The following is a 20000-nucleotide window of genomic DNA, read 5'->3' as shown; positions in this document are numbered from 1 at the left end:
GTGTATGCTGGAGTGAAGTGTGCTGTACCACAGGTACTGTAAATTCATCACCTTGTTGAGCCGGAACGGGAGCTTTGGCACTCAAACAGACATCCTATTCATGTTTCAGATTCTCTAACCATGACAATCTCTCGAAACTAAGACAAGTATTTTCTTCTTGAGAATCAAAAGAAAAATATATTTTCTTCTTGTTGTAAATCACAAGATGAAGCGTAAACCACACAGTCTACCAAAGGAGCTTTATGACACGTACACCACATGCCAAAGTAGCCCCAAACGCACGGTTCTTCCAGGTAGCGTCCAGATAGTGATCCAGTGAAGAGGAACAACGTACTGCGTCTGAATAGCGCTCTCTCTCTCTCTCTCTCTCTCTCTCTCTCTCTCTCTCTCTCTCTCTCTCTCTCTCTCTCTCTCTCTGTATTCAGGTGTTTCCGATGGGAAACATCTCAGGAAATTCATTGTCTGAGGGTAAGAATGACATCAACTCAGGTAACGGTTCCTAAGTGACAAATTTAAAGTCCTGCCTCTGGTAATTTTATGAAACCGGACGCAAAATCGGAATAAAAATCCGCAAGGATCGGAGAGGTGTTAGTTACATCACCAGTCTGAGAAATGGATAAGATACACAAAATATTAAAAAAAAAAAAATATGCTGCATTGCCTAATTTGAGAAATACGAAATAAACTGAATCCGAAAGTTGTTACAGTATAAAAAGAAAAGAAATTATAAGTAAAATAATGAAAAGCTGTTACACTGAATGATTTGGGCCAAAAAAAAAAAAAAAAGTTAAATCGCGTAGATGTTGAATTGCCTAATTTGACAAAAAGATGAAACAAATACAATAAAAAGATGTTGCGTGAAATGAACTGAGAAACACATGAAATAAACTCAACTTAGTTTAGGGAACAGATGAAGCAAACAAACAATTAAAAAGTAATGGATTATCATTTTGCGCCGCCACCACCACCACCACCACCACCACCACCACCACCACCACCACTACCACCACCAACTACATGACTTTAATTTGTTTACGATCTGTTGTTCTTATCTATTTGTCACTTATTTTTTCTTAACTACTAATTGACTTTTTAACGATTTTTTTTCAATAATATACTTAAAACATTCAATATTTGTTATCATTTCTCTATTTTCTCGATCCTTATACGCTTGAAAATCTCTCTCTCTCTCTCTCTCTCTCTCTCTCTCCATGGCAAAAATATTGATCCATCAATATTGGAGGGTCACGTGACAAGCTTTCTGCGAAGAGAAAGTAAACACACACACACACACACACACACACACACACACACACACGTGGTTCTTTTGAGTTCACTGTACTTTGTTGCCACCTACTCTATTTCCAAACACGCACACACACACACACACACACACACACACACACACACACACACACACACACACACACACACACACATGTACACCCTCCCTCCTCCTCTTAGTTATCGGGTGTACACATTCACCCTTCCTCCCCTTCCCTTCCCACTCCCTTTCTTCTTCCCCTTCCCTTTCCCCTTCCCCTTTCCCTTCCCATTCCCCTTCCTCTCCCGTGTCACGTGGTGTGTGTCTGAATTATTGATTCTCAGGAAGGAAGTGTAAAAGTGTTAAGTGTTGTGTTTGGGTTGCCTTGCTTCCACCCCCGCACCTCTCTCTCTCTCTCTCTCTCTCTCTCTCTCTCTCTCTGTTGATGTTTTCGCTGATATTCTCTTATCTTTCTGTTTATATTCATCAGGAAATCGAAACTAATAAGGAAAAACGCATGAAAAATAGTAATATGAACAAGAATAACTTAAGATAATGCTGGAAAAGTAACAATAATCACGTATAATAGAATGTTTTGCTCTTTCTGGCACTCAAGGGATGTGGGAACTCTGAAAAATAACGACGATGATAATTATGATGATGAAAAAAGATTATGACTAAGAATAACAAATATGAGAATAATATGAAGAGAGAGAAAGAAGAGCAATAGAAAGACTAACAACAACGACAACAACTACTACTATTACTACTACTACTACTACTACTACTACTACTACTACTACTACTACTACTACTACTAGAAAACCTTATTCTTCTTTCCATATAAACGAAGTAGAAGGAAAGAGAAAAAATCACTCTTGACACCCACAACAACAACAATAGTGATAACGACATCAAAAGTTAAGAAATAATTATTCCTTCCCACTTGAACCAAACACACTCGAAGACAAACACACACACACACACACACACACACACACACACACACACACTGAAGAGCCATGTCGTGTCAAAAACTAACAATTATCCACAAAGTGACTCTATTATCTTTCACTGCAGACCGTGAGTTGAAGGGGAAGGTTAACACGATCATCTAGAAAGCTTCCTACTGGCCACTTTCACATTCATCCTTTTATGAGCGTCACACATTAATGTAATGTGTTTTAGGTTAAGATATAATGGCGTCCTGCAAGCAATGTATTTGTTGTGTATTATTGCAATGCTCCCAGGATGACCTATCTTCTATATATATTATTTATCCATTTACTATCTCATTGTATACTATGTTCGTATTTCGTGATTCGTGTGTATATTGTAATATTCATATACTTCTGTGTAATGCGGCTGCCTATGGTATTTTAGAATGTCGTTGACATTCTAAAATACATGTGTTGTAATACTTTCCCTTCGAGACAAAGAGCTGGGAACCCATGTGCCAGACCCTTGTGGGCTGCCTACTGTTCACCATCACCGCGTACCGCCCTCCGTTCCCCTAGCTCTTTGGCTGAGTCTATCTTTTCTGTGTTCCTGATTACCTAGGATTTTGTCTCTCTTGGGCACTTTTGTGGTCACTGTGATTAGTGCTGTGAGGATATTTTGGTGTATTGGGTGTTAACCCTATATTATTTAGTGAGATTATCTTTATGCAGCGCGTGGGAGACGCCTGCCTTTGTGTTACCAAGAGGGCGGTATTTTGGGTGTTAACCTGTTTATATATTGCCTAGCAACCTTAATATTTTGGTGTGTTGGTGATTTATCTATGATTGTGTGGATCAGCCAGAGGGAAGGACAAGTGTGTGGTGTGGTTATCTACTTATTGCTTCTGATAAGGTTTGTCCTTATTTATTCACTTATTTAATTATTTTTGTAGTCTCATATAATAGTTTATACATCCCTGAGCAACCTAGTTATTATATTTTCTGTGTCGAACAGTTATTTCTCTTGTATATGTGGTTGTGTGCTGCAGGTGGCAATGACGCCCAGTGAGTGGCGCTTATTTCGGTATTCGGCAGCCGTGTTTGTACTTATTTCCTGATTAATTTCTATTTTGGAGGTGATGTATTTCATGATTGTCTTTATATTATTTCGTTGGGTGTAATTATTATTGCTTTAACTATCTACGTACCTTAACTTTATCCCTGATTGTGATTAAGTTTAATTTTGCCTCATTTGTGTGTACATAAATTTTGTTAAGGATTTAAATCTCTTTTCTTAAATTTTTCCCTATTTATAGTTTTTAATTTCTCTGACATCCTTGAGTTAACCCTTGCGTTAAACTGTTGCAACGAAGCCTAGTTAGTCACTCTTTTCTAATTCATCTCAGTATTCTGTACTTTATATGAGTGAATTAATCCACTAAGTGACAGGTGCCCCAGTCATTATGGGAACCTTGTCGGGGTCGTAACAATCCTCTTTAGTTTGCCAGCTAACTAACAAAACTACTTCATCTTTATTCGGCTCCCACAGTCAACTTCATTCTCTGTTTTTCTTTTGGGAGCGTACAAAGACAATGGGATCGATTTAATGTCAGGATCCTTTAGTTGATTCTCACACCTTTCACAAGACGTAGGTTATTGTTTCGTCTGAGGTTTGTTTCTAATTGGCTGTTGGAAGTCTCGTTTGGTAGCGTGCAAAATATTCGAATTAGTAAGGCAGCAGGACAGTATTTCAGTCTTTTCGTAACTTATTCAACCAAAACACTCTTCTTATTGGTAAACTCCGGAGCAAATACGTGTTTTCTCTCTCTCTCTCTCTCTCTCTCTCTCTCTTTACGGTGGTGGGGGGGCTAGGTTAATAAAAACAAACTGTAAAGGCCAATCCAACTCCCGAACCATCCCCAAAAAAAAAAAAAAAAAGAGGCGGGGGGCTGGGACTAAACAAACCTGAAGTGATATCGTTGGTTAGCTAGAAAACGACAAAGGGTGGCTGTGGAACTGGCTCTAAGATGTGGTGGTGCGTGTGGCGGCGGCATCAGCGAGTGTCAGCGGTGTGTTGACTTCCTGACCCTTACCAGAAGTCATCCCGAGTCTATTGAAAGCCACTGCTAATGTCCCAGGAAGAAAGGTAGCGGACTCTGGCTGACCGGCGAAAGAAGAAGAAGAAGAAGAAGAAGAAGAAGAAGAAGAAGAGAGAAGAGAGAGAGAGAGAGAGAGAGCCACTAATTCAGACACAGATAGAAATACACACAAACAAAACAAAAGAACAAAATCCTAATAAGTAAAAAAAAAAAAAAAGAAAAAGAAAAAGTTCTCAATCCTCCATTCAATCCTTCCTATATCTATGAATAATAAAGAAAATGAGCCACAGAGAGAGAGAGAGAGAGAGAGAGAGAGAGAGAGAGAGAGAGAGAGAAGAAGAAGAAAACCAGATACAGAAATCCATAGGGAGAGCTGGATGCTGTGAGGGGATCAAAAGCTCCACCCGATTCTATATTGGTTCTGATTCGACCACATAATGACACGACTGCTAAATGGAAGTCCTCCCCAAGGTCGCCCAGAAGGTCACGTAACGCGGTATTTACGTAACCTCAGACACACACACGTAAGGATAAGGAGAGAGAAGAGCATCGTGATGGACGCGGCGACCCTAGATAGACGAATGAGGGTCGTGTTGGTTTACTGAAGGTCGTGATGGATAAGATGAATAAATGAACATCGTGATGGATAAATGAACAAAGTAATAGAGAAATGGAAGGATTTAAAAGCAAAATGACAATGTATAAGACAAATGAAGTTACCAATAGGCAAATTAAGATCGTAATAGACTAATGAACAAAGTAATAGACAAGTGGAGGTAATGATAAGCAAAATGATAATGTATTAGACAAATGAAGTTAATAATAAGCAAATGAGCATCGCAATAGACTAATGAACAAGGAAACAGACAAATGCTACTAATAGGCAAAAGAATAATGTATTAGACGAATGAAGTTAATAATAGATAAATGAGCATCGTAATAGACTGATAAACAAAGAAATAGACAAAATAAACTCACCAATAACGTAATAATGGACAAATAGACACAAATTAGTAAAACAATAGACAAATAAGAGGAATAACAGGGAAATGAACATCCTATTATGAAACATCGTAACAGATGCAGCATTTTTTCCTTTAAGAATAAAACAAAAGAATAAATAAAGTGGACGTTTAAAGAAATATGCAGGAACTGAGGAAATGAATCGGAATTAATCAACACCTTAATAGACATTGTGTTCACAGGACATTCAATACCAGTGTTCATTTCACTATTTAGCAATTTCATACTGGTTCAGAAACGTATGTTGGGATTACAATAAAGACTTTGTTCATTAATCTTCTTACCTCCATAGACCTTTCCTAATACAAATAAGGTCGTCTACTTGTACCCAACCAAACTCAAGGTAAAAATGCGTCCCAGTACTGAAGGGCTTAACATCGGAAATCTAAAGAGATAAGAAATAACTGATATATTGTAGGGAATTTATATCGTAATGAGTATCGTGAACTTAACGACAAACGAAAGCATAAAAAGAGATAGATAAACCTAAAGAAATAGAAAAATCAAAATTATTAAAAGATTAAAAAAGCAAAGGAAAAAAATAATTTCTGAGAGATTACAACCATGCGCTTCACATTACAAAAAGAAGGAAAATAGATACAAATAAATAAATGGAAAGGTAAAAATAAGAATAAGAAACATGTAAATAGAGGGTAGTGGAAGGAAACAACGTGGAATAAGTTGATGAATGAACAAAGACTTAGCAGCAAGTTTCTCTCTGTTGCATGAAAAATAAGTTAATGAGAAACAGAAAAGCATTACAGCCATAACAGGAAATTAATGTAGAGAGAGAGAGAGAGAGAGAGAGAGAGAGAGAGAGAGAGAGAGAGAGAGAGAGAGAGAGAGAGAGAGAGAGAGAACACAACGAAAGATTTCCAACAAACAATTAAAAACAAACCCTAAACAATATGACTACCTACGCTATAAGGAAAAGGAAAAGGTGTAAGGATCAACGAAAGAATCTGAACCACTAAACAATAAAAACAATTACAAAAACAAATAATTAATTGATTCAAAAAGATAAAGAAAAGGAGAATGAAAAGGTGAGGCAACGAAGGAAAAAAATAAGAACTACACGAAAGAGAACCACAAAAGCAAAAGAATAAAAAAAAATGAAAAAAAAGAGAAAACGTTAAAACACCAAAAAAAAAAAAAAAAAAAAATCCGAACGACTCAATTGAAAAAAAAAAAACACGAAACAAACAATTACTTAAAAAAAAACAATAAAACTAAAAAGATAAAAAAATAATGAAAAAAAAAAATCTTAAACAGGAAAATAAAAAAAAAAAAAGCAAAATCAACACAATCTTGAAACACAACAATCAGGTAAACAAAACAAGCAAACATTAAACAAACAAAATATATGTCTCGGAAACTAAACAAATTAATAAATCATAAAACAACAACAACATCAGCAACAAAAACATCATACAATATACACCAGCAGAAGGCGATGAAGGAGGAGGACAAGGATGCTGCCACTACGAAGGTTACCAGGTAGATAATGAGCCTTATTGATCTCCTATACCTGTCTTGCCTCTACCATGCCTTGTCGCCCCTGAGTAGCGGGAGAAACGAGGGAAGAGGTACACTGTGGGGGCGAGGGTTAGGATGAGAGAGAGAGAGAGAGAGAGAGAGAGAGAGAGAGAGAGAGAGAGAGAGAGAGAGAGAGAGAGAGAGAGAGAGAATGGACGGAGGAACAAAGACAGGTATTTAGACAGACAGAAATAATAACAAAGTTGACACCGAAGAAAAAAAAAAGAGAAAAAAGACTAAACAGAAGGAAAACTGTAACACATTCTCAAAAATAACTAACACCTCGACCTAAGAAAATAAAGAAAACGGGAGAAAGGAAAGCAAAACAACAGAGACACACCTAAACCCGCCCTTCACCACCATCACCACCACCACCACCACCACTACACGCTTTGTCCTCACAGGTGTACTAAAGTGGGACAGCAGGCAGGTGTTTGTGTGCACGTGTGAGGGAGCGACGCCATAGGAGGGAGGAGGAGGAGGAGGAGGAGGAGGAGGAGGAGGAGGAGGAGGAGGAGGAGGAGGAGGAGGAGGAGGAGGGAGAGGTGAGTTACGGAGGGAGGGAAAAAGAGGAGAGGAGAGGAGAGGAGAGGAGAGGAGAGGAGAGGAGAAGAGAAAAGAGAGGAGATGAAAGGAGAGGAGATGAAAGGAGAGGAGAGGAAAGGAGAGGAGAGAAGAGGAGAAGAGATTACAGAAGGGAGAGGAGAGGAGAGGAGAGGAAAGGAGAGGAGAGGAGAGGAGAGGAGAGGAGAGGAGAGGAAAAGAAAATAAGTAAAAGGAACGTAAAGGAGAGAAAGAAGAAACAAAGGAACAGAGGAAAGAAGAAAGAAGAATAGCAGAAAGGAAAGGAGAGAAAAGAAAAGAGGAAGAAGAAAATATAGACGGCAGAGAGAAAAGGAAAATAAACAAAATAAAAGTAAACGATAGAAGGACAGAAGGAAGGAAAGATGGAAGGAAGGACGTCGGAAAGAAAACAAAATAAAAGGCAAACAAAAACAAAATAGAAAGATAGAAAAAAAAGAAGGAAGGAGAAGAGTGGACAGAAGAGAAACAACCTGTAACTTTAACCTCTGAATTGTAACTAACACCAATTTCAAACTGTAACTATCTTCAACCTGTAACATAATTCCTATCTATAATTTATCCCTTTAACTAACTCTATCCACTACCTGTAAGTCCCACTGTGACCCCATCCTGTCCCTGTAGCCTGTAGCCATGACTTGCCACTCTACATACAAATCTGGCTGGGGCATCGAAACACACCAATCTGTCTCCGCTCTTACCAATCTGCCTCAATTTGCGATCACGTGATGTGGTGATAGTGGTGGTGGTAGTTGTGGTGGTTGCAGTCACAGAAAACCCAGGTAATGGAGAGAAAACGAATTGCAGTCACAGAAAAGGTAGATAATAAGTTTCGTGATGGAAAAAAAAAAAAAAAGAAAAAAGAAAAGCGGTCATAGGAAGGATAATAAGCTATGTGATGAAAAAACTTAGTTGCAGTCAGAGAAAACTTGGTTAATCAGTTACGCGAAGAGAAAACGAACTGGAGTCACAGAAAACGAAGATAATAAATAAAAAGAGAGAGGAAATTCTTGAGGAAGGTTCGCAAAAAATGATAAAGGAAGCTGGCAAAAGCGACACAGGTAAATACAGGTGACACAGATGATGGGATATGACGCTTAATTTCTTTCTCTCTCTCTCTCTCTCTCTCTCTCTCTCTCTCTCTCTCTCTGCTACAGAACACGATAACTTAAAAGAAGGAATATTTGTAAGAGTTGTAATTAGTTGAGCACTGTGTGAGTAGAAAATGAAGTTAAAAAGAAAGAGAGGAGGAGAAACCGAACATTTACAAAAGGAAGTGATGAATAGAAAAAAATTGAGAAACAAAATGAAGGGAAAATATACAGAAGATATGAAAATACGACGAAAATGAAAGAAAATGAGAAAAAATTATGAAGACACGGAAAGAAGAAATAAAAAAGAAAGGAATCAAAAGAAAGGAAAAGGAAAAGGAAAAAGGAAAAAAAGACTATGGGTAATAATAAGAAAATAAAAATAACTAAAAAATAATAAAGACTAGAAGTGAAAAACAAAATTGAGTAATTAAAGGAAGGAAGAAAGGAAGGAAGGAAGGAAGGAAGGAAGGAAGGAAGGAAGGAAGGAAGGGAGTTGATCACAGGCTTGGACCTTTAAACTCTCAGGTGCTAAAGGTGCGTAATTACCAGGTGTGAAGGTGCTTATTACTGTGTGTGTGTGTGTGTGTGTGTGTGTGTGTGTGTGTGTGTGTGTGTGTGTGTGTGTGTGTGTATTAGCCACTTACTACTACAAGCGTTATTAGCATATGGTAACGCACAGAACATCTCTCTCTCTCTCTCTCTCTCTCTCTCTCTCTCACACACACACACACACACACACACACACACACACACACACACACACACACACGTCTGAGTTATTAATCGGTATTATTATTCTTTAAATGCGTTCCAATGCACGTGGCCAATGTTGGTGACAAACACACAAACTCTCTCTCTCTCTCATTATCTTTTATTTATATCTCACTATTTACTCGCGTGACCTAAGGACAGTATCAACAACTTTCTCTTTCTACTCTCTCTCTCTCTCTGAACACTTGCCAGTGCGGCCTGAGGGAGGACGTGTCTGGGTTGAACATGTCTGCGGAGGAGCACTGAGGGGCGGCCAGTCCATTGGTACGGTTGTCAGAGGCAGGAGGAGGAAGAGGAGGAGGAAGAAGAGAGGGTCGAGGAAGAGGAGGAGGAGGAGGTCTTCCACACGACGTCTCTCCCCCACCAGAGACAAAAATCGACTGACTACCCAACAGGAGCAGCAGCAGCAGCAGCCACCCAGCCAGAGCCAGGTCAGCCGAAAATTATATACACAGAGATACATGAACACGCGCAGCCACGCATCATAGAAAATGGCGGTGCTCTGGCGTTTTTTATGGTAGACTGTGTTATTTTTTTCGAGGTCGCGTTTTCTGTTTATTACTGTTGTTAGTGATGCTGGTGGTGATGGTATTGCTATTTGTGTTGGTAGTGTTGTGAGTAGGAACACAAATACACCACAATTTTGTTATAAGGAATGGAGATAACTGTAACTGGAACTAAAGAAGAAAAGACATGGAGGAATAAAAGGGAGGAAAGATATGGAAAAGCTAAGAGAAGGACGGGCGGTATAGAAGGGAAAGGGAAAGAAGGGAAGATAAAGAAGATGTAAACTATGAAGGAAAGGAGATATGTGAGGAGAAAGATGGGACAAAAGATATAAGGAAAGTAGGAAATGTAGGAAATGGAGAAAGGAAAGAATGGAAGGAAAGGAGGAGAAAGACAGAAATTTTTAAGGAATGAAAGGAGAGAGAAAAGAAAGACTGAAGTAAGGATGAAGAGGAGGGAGGAAGGAGGGAGAGGTGGAGGAAGAGGAGGATGGAGTGAAGTAATATCATAAACTGTTGTGAAAGAGGTAGGTTACGTAAAGCAACAACAATAACAACAACAACAGTAGTAGTAGTAGTAGTAGTAGTAGTAGTAGTAGTAGTAACAGCAATGACAATAATAGTACCAATAATAATAATAATAATAATAATAATAATAATAATAATAATAACAATAATAACTGCACATTATCATTATAATTATCAAAATAAAGACAAAGAAAACATAAGAAAAAAGGAGGAGGAGGAGGAGGAGGAGGAGGAGGAGGAGAGGAAGCAGGAATCAGTGGCAGTAAGTCTTCTTCCCTCCATTGATCACAACACAATTATCGAATTAAAGAAAGAAAGAAAAAAAAAAACATTTCAAACGTCTGACTTCACCGACTGAGGAGAATATAGAAGCTAAAAATAAAAAAGTTGCAGATAAATAAAAGAGAGAGAGAGAGAGAGAGAGAGAGAGAGAGAGAGAGAGAGAGAGAGAGAGAGAGAGAGAGAGAGAGAGAGAGAGAGAGACCATCTTATAACTCTATACATAATACCAATAAAAATAACAAAAAAAACATCAATAACAACAAAACACAATTCCTAAACAGAATCAGAAACATAAAAAAGAAAAACCAAGAAAAAGAAAAGAAAACACAACATTTTCCTGAACCACCACAATCAAACAACAACGGCCACCAAACTCAATACCCTTGGATAAGCTCACTCCACGCGGCCATGAGGTGGGGGACGGGCACCACAATAACACACCCTCACTTTACGACATCCCGAAGGACACTGAGAGCCTGAGAGTGAGATGAGATGAGCAAAGAGGAGACGAGAGATCGGTAGAGTTCCGTGTATTGCTTCATGTGAGATATGGATGAGCTGACTGGCTGGATGGATGGATGGTGCTCTCTCTCTCTCTCTCTCTCTCTCTCTCTCTCTCTCTTTCTGGTATTTTTGGCTGTTCATATCTTTTTCATTCGTCTTTTTTCTTTTTCGTGTTTTGTGTGTGTGTGTGTGTGTGTGTGTGTGTGTGTGTGTGTGTGTGTGTGTGTGTGTGTGTTATGTAAGTTCGCGTCTTCTTCCACAGTGGATGTTAGCAGAGAGAGAGAGAGAGAGAGAGAGAGAGAGAGAGAGAGAGAGAGAGAGAGAAAGAGAGAGAGAGAGAGAGAGAGAGAGAGAGAGAGAGAGAGAGAGAGAGAGATGACAGAAATATACACACACACACACACACACACACACACACACACACACACACACACGAAGGACCAGGCATTTTTTAATACCCTTGACCCTCTCATTGATCTTCCTCCCACCCCAACACCCCCAGATTCTCCATCCCTCTCTCCCTCTCTCCCTCCCCCTCTCTCTCTCTCTCTCTCTCTCTCCCTTGACATCCCGCCTCGAAAACCACGTCAAGGTAATGCACATGTAACAGAGAGAGAGAGAGAGAGAGAGAGAGAGAGAGAGAGAGAGAGAGAGAGAGAGAGAATTATAACTGATGTAATTTTGGGTCTTTAATCTATTTTTCTACTTATCTTTACCTATTTGTATTTCATTTGTTTTTTTATACGTTTATTCTTTATTACCTACTCAAAATAATTCATGACTTTTATCTCCTCAGTTGTTGTAATGCTGTAGAAAAATATGGGAATGATCTCTTCTTCTTGTGAATGGCGAAACTTTAATATTTTCTCTTCAGTACGAGTATAGCCGAGGAAGACAATTGGTGTGTGTGTGTGTGTGTGTGTGTGTGTGTGTGTGTGTGTGTGTGTGTGTGTGTGTGTGTGTGTGTGTGTGTGTGTGTGTGTGTGTGTGTGTGTGTGTGTGTGTGTGTGTGTGTGTGTGTGTGTGTTTCATGCGTTTGTTTGTTATGAATGGACGTTTTATGTGTTTCAAGTTTTATTCAGTTTTAAGCCATTTACAAGTTCTTACAGAAATAATTTTGATGGACCATGCCTTCCAAGTACTCCTGTAACTGTAATATTTGGTTGTGGTCAATAAATGTCTATCTATCTATCTATCTATCTATCTACCATCTATCTATCTGTGTGATGAATGCTTGTCTGGCGTGCGATCATTCTATGTTGTGCTTTGTAGTGTATGTATGTATGTATGTATGTATGTATGTATGTATGTATAATAGGTCTCTTCAATGAACACGAAGCGATCAGCAAGTTGATTAATCCGTATCGTCACTGTCCTATAACTACGTGTAGTGTTCATGTGCATCAGAAAAGGCACCGTTCCTTTACACAAACAGAGAGAAACAATAGTGAAGATGCCGGAGGAGAGGCAGAGCGGCAAGTGGAAGCTGATTGGTGGAAACAAAAGTCTTAACTCCAACCTGCAAGTTTGAGTTCCCGCGCGGAGCCAGATAAAGATTAGAAAAATGATCAAGTTACATATAGGAAGCACCCAGCGGTTGACAGCTCCAAACACTGCAAGGGAAACATTATCACCCTTCACTGTTCTTCTCATCCGTGCATGATTATGTTGAGGGAAAATTAAATGTAATGTGTAATGTAATGTATGTTAAATGATTTACAAATGTGTGGGTAGAAAATTCTGCTCCTCCTCCTCCGTGCGTGATTTTGTTGAAAGAAAATGAAATGTAATGTAGAAATATGTTACATGATTTACAAATGTGTGAATAAAGAACTTTTCCTCCTCCTCCTCCTCCTCCTCCTCCTTATCCTCCTCCTCCGTGCGTGATTATGTTGAGGGAAAATGAAATGTGATGTGAAAATATGTGAAGTGATTTACAAGTGTATGTATTGCAATGATGATCTATGCAATGTGAAATAAGTAAAATATGTGAAAAAAAATATTGCAATGATGTACCTGTGCAATGTAAAACATGTAAAATTATATGAAGGAATGCATACGTATGTTGCACCGATGTACTATGTAATGTGAAATACTACAGGTATGTGAAATTATTAAAAAAATGTATGTAATTGTTTTCCTTCTTTTTTTTTTTTTGTCACCTTCTTCTCCTACTTCGGATTCACATTCTTCTTTGTTCTTCTTCTTTTTTTTTTCTTCTTCTTCTTCTTCTTCTTCTTCTTCTTCTTTACTTAGGAAAAAAAATCAGAAAACGAACAAAGAAAAAGTCATCAGCGACCAACTTTCTCCTCTTTCTTCTTCTTCTTCCTCTTCTCCTCCTCCTCCTCCTCCGTGCGTGACTATGTTGAGGGAAAACGGAATATAATGTGAAAATATGTGAAGTGATTTACAAATATGTTTACTGCAATGATGATTTATGTATTGTGAAATATGTAAAACGTGAAAGAAATGTTACAGTGATGTTACTGATGTACCTGTGTAATGTAAAATATGTATTATGAAGGAATGTATATGTTGCACCGATGTACTGTGTAATGTAAATACTACGTGAATATGTGAAATTATATAAAAATGTATGTATTTGTTTTCCTTCTTCTTTTCTCTTTTTTCTTCTCCTTCTTCTCTTCGGGTTCACATTCTTTTCCTCTTTTTTTCGTCTTCCTCTTCCTTTTTCTCATCATCATCTTCTTTTCTTCTTCTTCTTCTTCTTCTCTACTTAGGAAAAATCAGAAAATGAACACACACAAAAAAAATCAGCGACCAACTTCCTCCTCCCTATCACTCTTTTTTTTTTCGTCTTCTTCTTCTTCTTCTTCTTCTTCTTCTTCTTCTTCTTCCTCTTCTTTTCTTCTTCTTCCTCTTCACCTCACCACCCTCCTCCGTGCGTGCTTTTGTTGAGTGAAATGGAATATAATGTGAAAATATGTGAAGTGATTTACAAATATATGTATTGCAATGATGATTTATGCATTGTGAAATATTATGTAAAATGTGGAAAAAAAACCATTGCATTGATGTACCTGTGCAATGTAAGAGACGTAAAATTACATGAAGATATGCGCATGTTGCACCGATGTACTGTGTGATGTGAAATACTACAGGTATGTCAAATTATCAAAAAAATGTATGTAATTGTTTTCCTTCTTCTTTCCCCTTTTTTTCTTTTTCTTCTTCTTCTTCTTCTTCTTCTTCTTCTTCTTCTTCTTCTTCTTCTTCTTCTTCTTCTTCTTCTTCTTCTTCTCTATTTAGAAGAAAAAAATGAAAAAAAAATGTAATCAGCGACCAACTTCCTCCTTTTTTTCATCTTCCTTTTTTTCTTTCTTCTTCTTTTTTTTCACCTTCTTCTTCATTACTTAAAGAAAAAATAACAAAAAAGTCATCAGCGACCGACTTCTTCTTCTTCTTCTTCTTCTTCTTCTTCTCCTCTTCCTCCTCCCCCTACTCAATTTAGAAATTTTGAGCAAAAAAAAGTCATCATCGACCAACTTCCCCTCTTTCTTCTTCTTCTTCTTCTTCTTCTTCTTCTTCTTCTTCTTCTTCTTCATTTAGTAGAAAAAACAGAAAATGAACAAAAAAATCATCAGCGACCAATTTCCTTCTCCTCTTTCTTCTTTTTCTTTTTCTTCTTCTGCTTCTTCTTCTTCTTATCTACTTAGAAAAAAATTAACAACAATGTCATCAGCGACCAACTTCCTCCTCCTCCTCCTCCTCCTCCTCCTCCTCCTCCTCCTCCTCCTCCTCCTCCTCCTCCTCCTCCTCCTCCTCTTTTCTTTCTTCTTCTTTTCTTCTTTACTTAGAAGAAATGAAATCTGAAACTGAAAAAAAAGTCATCAGCGCCCAGCTTCCTGGTGTCCAGTCCCCGGCTTGTCTCACAGTAGTAGCTCTTCTGCCTTGTGTGAAGCACTCATATTCTTCATCCTCCAGTGCTACAGCCAGCGTGGTGTTACCTCTGACCCCGGGAGGATTAGATACTTTTTTTGTTCCTCTCCGTCCTTCCTCTCCAAAATCCTCCGCGCCTTGCCCTTCAGGTCCACCCGGAGATCCTTAGGGTACCTTGTGCTTGATGAATGTCTCTGTGATATGCTTATTTTCTTCATCGAGGTAAACATCACTGCACACTCAGTATGCCTGTAGGAAAAACTCTATCACTATACGTAACTCTTTTTTGGTGTGCATGTCATGGGCACTGAGGTGGTGTTTGTGTATAGTCGTCCTTGTTTGTTGGTTTTCTCTACACTCGGAAGGAAACATTGTTGCCTGTTTTTATAATCAGGACATCGGGGAAGGGAGTCTATCCGTCTTTCCCTTCCTCCACAGTGAACTGTATCTTGCGGTGGACACTGTTAAGTCTCTCCTTCATTCTGTTAATATTCGTTCTCACATCAGTGATCACTAATATGTCGTCCACATATCTGAACCAACGGGTCAACGGGTCGATTTAATCACCATGCGCAAGCAAATGGTCGTTTTCTTGCATCATTGTCCATGATTAATGGGGATCCCATCGCATGCCCCTCCTGTTATCGAAGGAAAACGATCCGAATCTCACACACAACTCCTCCAATCTCACATAGTCTAGCTTGCTCAATGGAAGGTGTTCGTCACAAAGTTTTTAACTGCTTTTAAGGCGCCATTCACCGGAATGTTAGTTGAACAGAGACGTCACATCAAAACTAACCATCTTCTTGTTACACATTCTGATTTTTTTTTTTTTTTTTTTTATCTCTCAAAGAGATCGCTGAAGTTTTAGGTGTGCGTCACTGATATTCCCTAGAGCTGATGACAAGGGCTTCGCGAGAAGCTGTGCCAACCGGTGAGGGGCGCTCCCCTCGAGTTACATCCCGTACCTATTTACTGCTAGGTGAACAGGGGCCACACATTAAGAGGCTTTCCCATTTGCCTCGCCACTTACCGGGACTCGAACCCGGGCCTCTCGATTGTGAGTCGAGCATGCTAACCACTACACTACGCGGTGTGTGTGTGTGTGTGTGTGTGTGTGTGTGTGTGTGTGTGTGTGTGTGTGTGTGTGTGTGTGTGTGTGTGTGTGTGTGTGCTGAATGCCTTAGGCAGGGCAAATAGTAGTAGTAATAGTAGCTAGAAGTTGCAGAGGTGGAAGTAGCAGTGTGAGTGATGGCTTGTGAACAATGCTGGTTGCAATGCACAGTCTGTCTTCAAAATATGTAGCTTTACTATAAAATAATAGTCAATATCTATAAGAAAAAATGTAAAGCTTGTTGATTGGGATACTGATAAAAAAATTATATGCTATAGTGACTAGTTTAATATGTGGTAAATGTGTCTGGTGATGGAAACAACCAGATTCAGCTTTGTTGTTGTATAACTTCATTTGAGAACAATGAATGAAGTACTGGTTATATGAATTCACTACAGAATTAACATTGAACACACAGAAAAGTGCATTTCACGCATGAGTGTCAAGGGAAATGCGAATATAAATAAAATACAAAGTGTTCTCCACATGTAACTGCCAATGGAAATTTACACAAGCAATGTAAATATCGTACTCCATATACGAGTATCTAACGAGTATCAAAGAAAATACTCGTACATACTACTGATGTAATACAATATTTGTTCTTAACATGATACTGTATTTTGTCACAAGAAGGTAATTCTGAGATGTAATAAAATAATGAGAAGATTCACGTACAATTACCCTGTTGTGTGTTGCACCTATAAGAGAATGTGTCTGTCTGTCAGTGTCTGTATGCCTATTGTCTGTCTGTCTATGTCTATCTGTCTGTCTGTCTGTCTATCAGTCAGTCTGTCTATATCTGTACATGTCGATATCTGTAGTCTAAGTTTACGTTTCTTCCCCCTCTCTCTCTCTCTCTCCATGGCGCGGGTGGTTGTAGTGAAGGCGGGAGGGGGCAAGGGGTGGTGGGGTAGGAGTAAGGTGTGGGTGGAGGAAGGAAGTCATGCGAATGTTACACTTATCATCCGTGGAGTAAGCGTTATCCGATGCATGACACACACACACACACACACACACACACACACACACACACACACACACACACACACACACACACACACACACACACACAGTCCCATCCGAAGATCGGTCTATGAGCTCTGAGCTCGCTCCGTAATGGGGAAGACTGGCTGGGTGACCAGCAGACGACCGAGGTGAATTACACACAAACACACACACACACACACACACACACACACACACACACACACACACACACACACACACATTACATAATCCTTCCCCACCAGCACAAAAAGTCAAATAGGGCAGTACTTGTAACCTTTCCATCACTCTAACCTCAAACTCTCTTCAGTCACATAAAGGTTACTGCAGCATAAGAATAGAGACAAGGAGAGGGTTTCAGGAACACTCCATTGTATTATGCACTGCGCTGCCATGAATATTCCCGTTTTCTCCTGAGGCAACAGAACACTTATAAGAGAAAACGAGTTAAGAAGATGGTGGACTGAATAGAAATAAGTCCTTAGAGTGGCGTGGCTGTCCTTCCTTTCCTCTAATGTCACCCATCACTATCCTCAGCTATTTTGTTTTTAAGTTGTCATTCATAACCACCTATTTTCTGATCCATGATAAACCAGTACGTTGGTCTCTTTTCTTTTTCAATACTTATCCACAGCTACACATTATCTTATACCACACATTACCCTTCTACCATCAACTATATTCTTTAACCCTTTCAGTACTGGGACACATTTTACCTTGGGATTTGTGTACGATTAGACCATTTTATTGACATTAAGAAGGGTCTATGGAGGTCAGAAGATTAATGGCCAGAGTCTTACCTATTTTAATCCCCCACATGAGTTTCTGAAGCTGTATAAAATCACCAAATAGTAAGCAGAAAGTAGATGAAAACGCGTCGTGGTACTGAAGGGGCTAAACACACGCCTCTATACACAATTAACTGCAATATATCTTTCTCTTCTTTTCTAATACACTCTTTTTATCAACTATTTTCTATACACTCATTTAAAAAAAAGAATGAAAAAAGAAAACTGCATTGTATCTTTTCTAATAGCACTATCACGTCATCAACTAGACTCTGTAACCACACGCTTCTATACGCTCAAAAACCTGTATTAAATCTTCCCCTTCTTTTCTAATACCTATCTACACCTGAACACTCTCTACATCACACATCACATCTTCTATCATCAACTATTCTCTTTAACCACATAACCACACCCTTCTATACACTCAAAAACCTGTATTAAATCTTTCCCTTCTTTTCTAATACATATCTACACCTGAACACTCTCTACATCACACATTGCATCTTCTATCATCAACTATTCTCTTTAACCACACGCCTACACTCACTCTAAAATAGAAAGACTCTGCATTATACCTTCCCTTTCTATTCTAATACCTACCTATAGCTACACTCCTTCTAAATCACCTATTCTTTTTGACCACTCTCCTACCCTCCTTTCCTTTGAATAAATAGATAAATAAATCAATAAAACACTGCAGCACCATTACAATTTCCCTTCTTCTTCTTTTTTTTTTTTCCTGTTTTCCCCATACCCACAGACTTGCACACCTTCATATTACACCTTCCATCCTCACTAATCGTTCTTAGCCATACGCCTGCCCTCTGACTTAATAAAACACACATCAGCATTACAATTTTTTTCCTTTTTATTTCCCTGTGTTACCCATATCCACACTCTTTTAAATCCCTCATATCACATCTTCCATTCTCACTTATTGTTCTTAACCACACGCTTACCCTCTGTCTTAAGAAAGAAGAAAAAACACATCAACTTTACACTTTTTCCTTTCTTTTTACTGTGTTACTCATATTCACACTCTTCCAATCCCTCACATCACATCCTCCATCCTCATCTACAATCCTTAATCACACATTCAGAAAAAAAGGATATTAACATTACAGTTTCTCCTTTCTTTTTTCCTGTTATCCATATCCACACTTTTACAAACCCTCATATTACACCTTCAATCCTCACTAATCGTTCTTAACCACACGCCTACACTCTTATTCAGAAAAAGGACATTAATATTACAATTTCTCCTTTTTTTTCCTGTTATCCATAGTCACACTTTTCCAAGCCCTCATATCACACCCTCCACCCTCACCTATTGTCCTTAACCACACGCCTACTCTCCTATTGGAAAAAGAAAGAAGCACTGCAGCAAAACATTTTTCACAGCACGCTATTCCCACATCGCTACATCATAAACACCATAACTTTGGGTCCACCACAAAAAGTAAAGACACACTGCCCCTCCTGACACGCGGCCAGCCAGCCAGCCAGCCAGCCCTCACCTGCTACCTGAGAAACGCCTCACCTGTAGTGTAATTAAGCCCTCACCCGGGACTCGTAATGGCAGAGGGCGACAATAAGGTGAGGCAAAAGGGAGGGAGGGATGAAAGGATAAGAAAGGAAGGACTGAAGGGAATGAAAGAGTGGAATTGTTAGATTGAAGGTGGAATGAAATAGGAAATAGGAAGATGAGAGGAAAGGAAGGATAAAGATTTTGAGGAAGGGTAAAATTGAATTAAAAGTTAAGAAGAAAAAGAAGGAGGGAAGGAAGGAAAATATGGAAAGAAGGAAAACAGTGTAATTGAATGGATGTGTGTTAGAAGAAGAAAAGAAGGAAGGAAAGGATGAGGATGAGGATCAGAGGAAGTTTAGAAGTTTAAGGAAGTGAAGATAGGAGAAAAAAAAAGAAAAATGAGGAAGAAAAAAAAGGGATGATAAAAGATAAAACTAAAGAAGTTGAGTAATAAAAAAAAGGAGAGGAAAGGATAAGAAAAAAAGGTAATATGAGGTTAAAGGAACTGATAATAAGTAGAAAAAGGAGAGGC

The 20000-nt window shown here is 38.8% G+C and overlaps 1 protein-coding gene across 5 annotated transcripts in view; it reads right to left on the bottom strand.

Moving 5' to 3' along the window:
- LOC123507225 (cyclin-dependent kinase-like 4) overlaps positions 1–20000 on the bottom strand; it is a 112628-nt gene that overhangs the window by 37152 nt on the left and 55476 nt on the right. Inside the window, exon 1 of one of the 5 annotated variants that reach the window (XM_045259944.1) lies at positions 9497–9688. The exons of the other annotated variants lie outside the window; for them this stretch is intronic. Coding sequence (XP_045115879.1) covers positions 9497–9534 — 38 coding nt within the window. The 5' untranslated portion in view covers positions 9535–9688. Of the gene's footprint in view, positions 1–9496; positions 9689–20000 lie in introns of those variants that run through there. 5 annotated transcript variants of the gene reach the window in all.

This window comes from Portunus trituberculatus, chromosome 21 (genome assembly GCF_017591435.1).
Source record: "Portunus trituberculatus isolate SZX2019 chromosome 21, ASM1759143v1, whole genome shotgun sequence".
Taxonomy (NCBI): domain Eukaryota; kingdom Metazoa; phylum Arthropoda; class Malacostraca; order Decapoda; family Portunidae; genus Portunus; species Portunus trituberculatus.
This window is presented reverse-complemented; position numbering and strand designations above follow the sequence as displayed.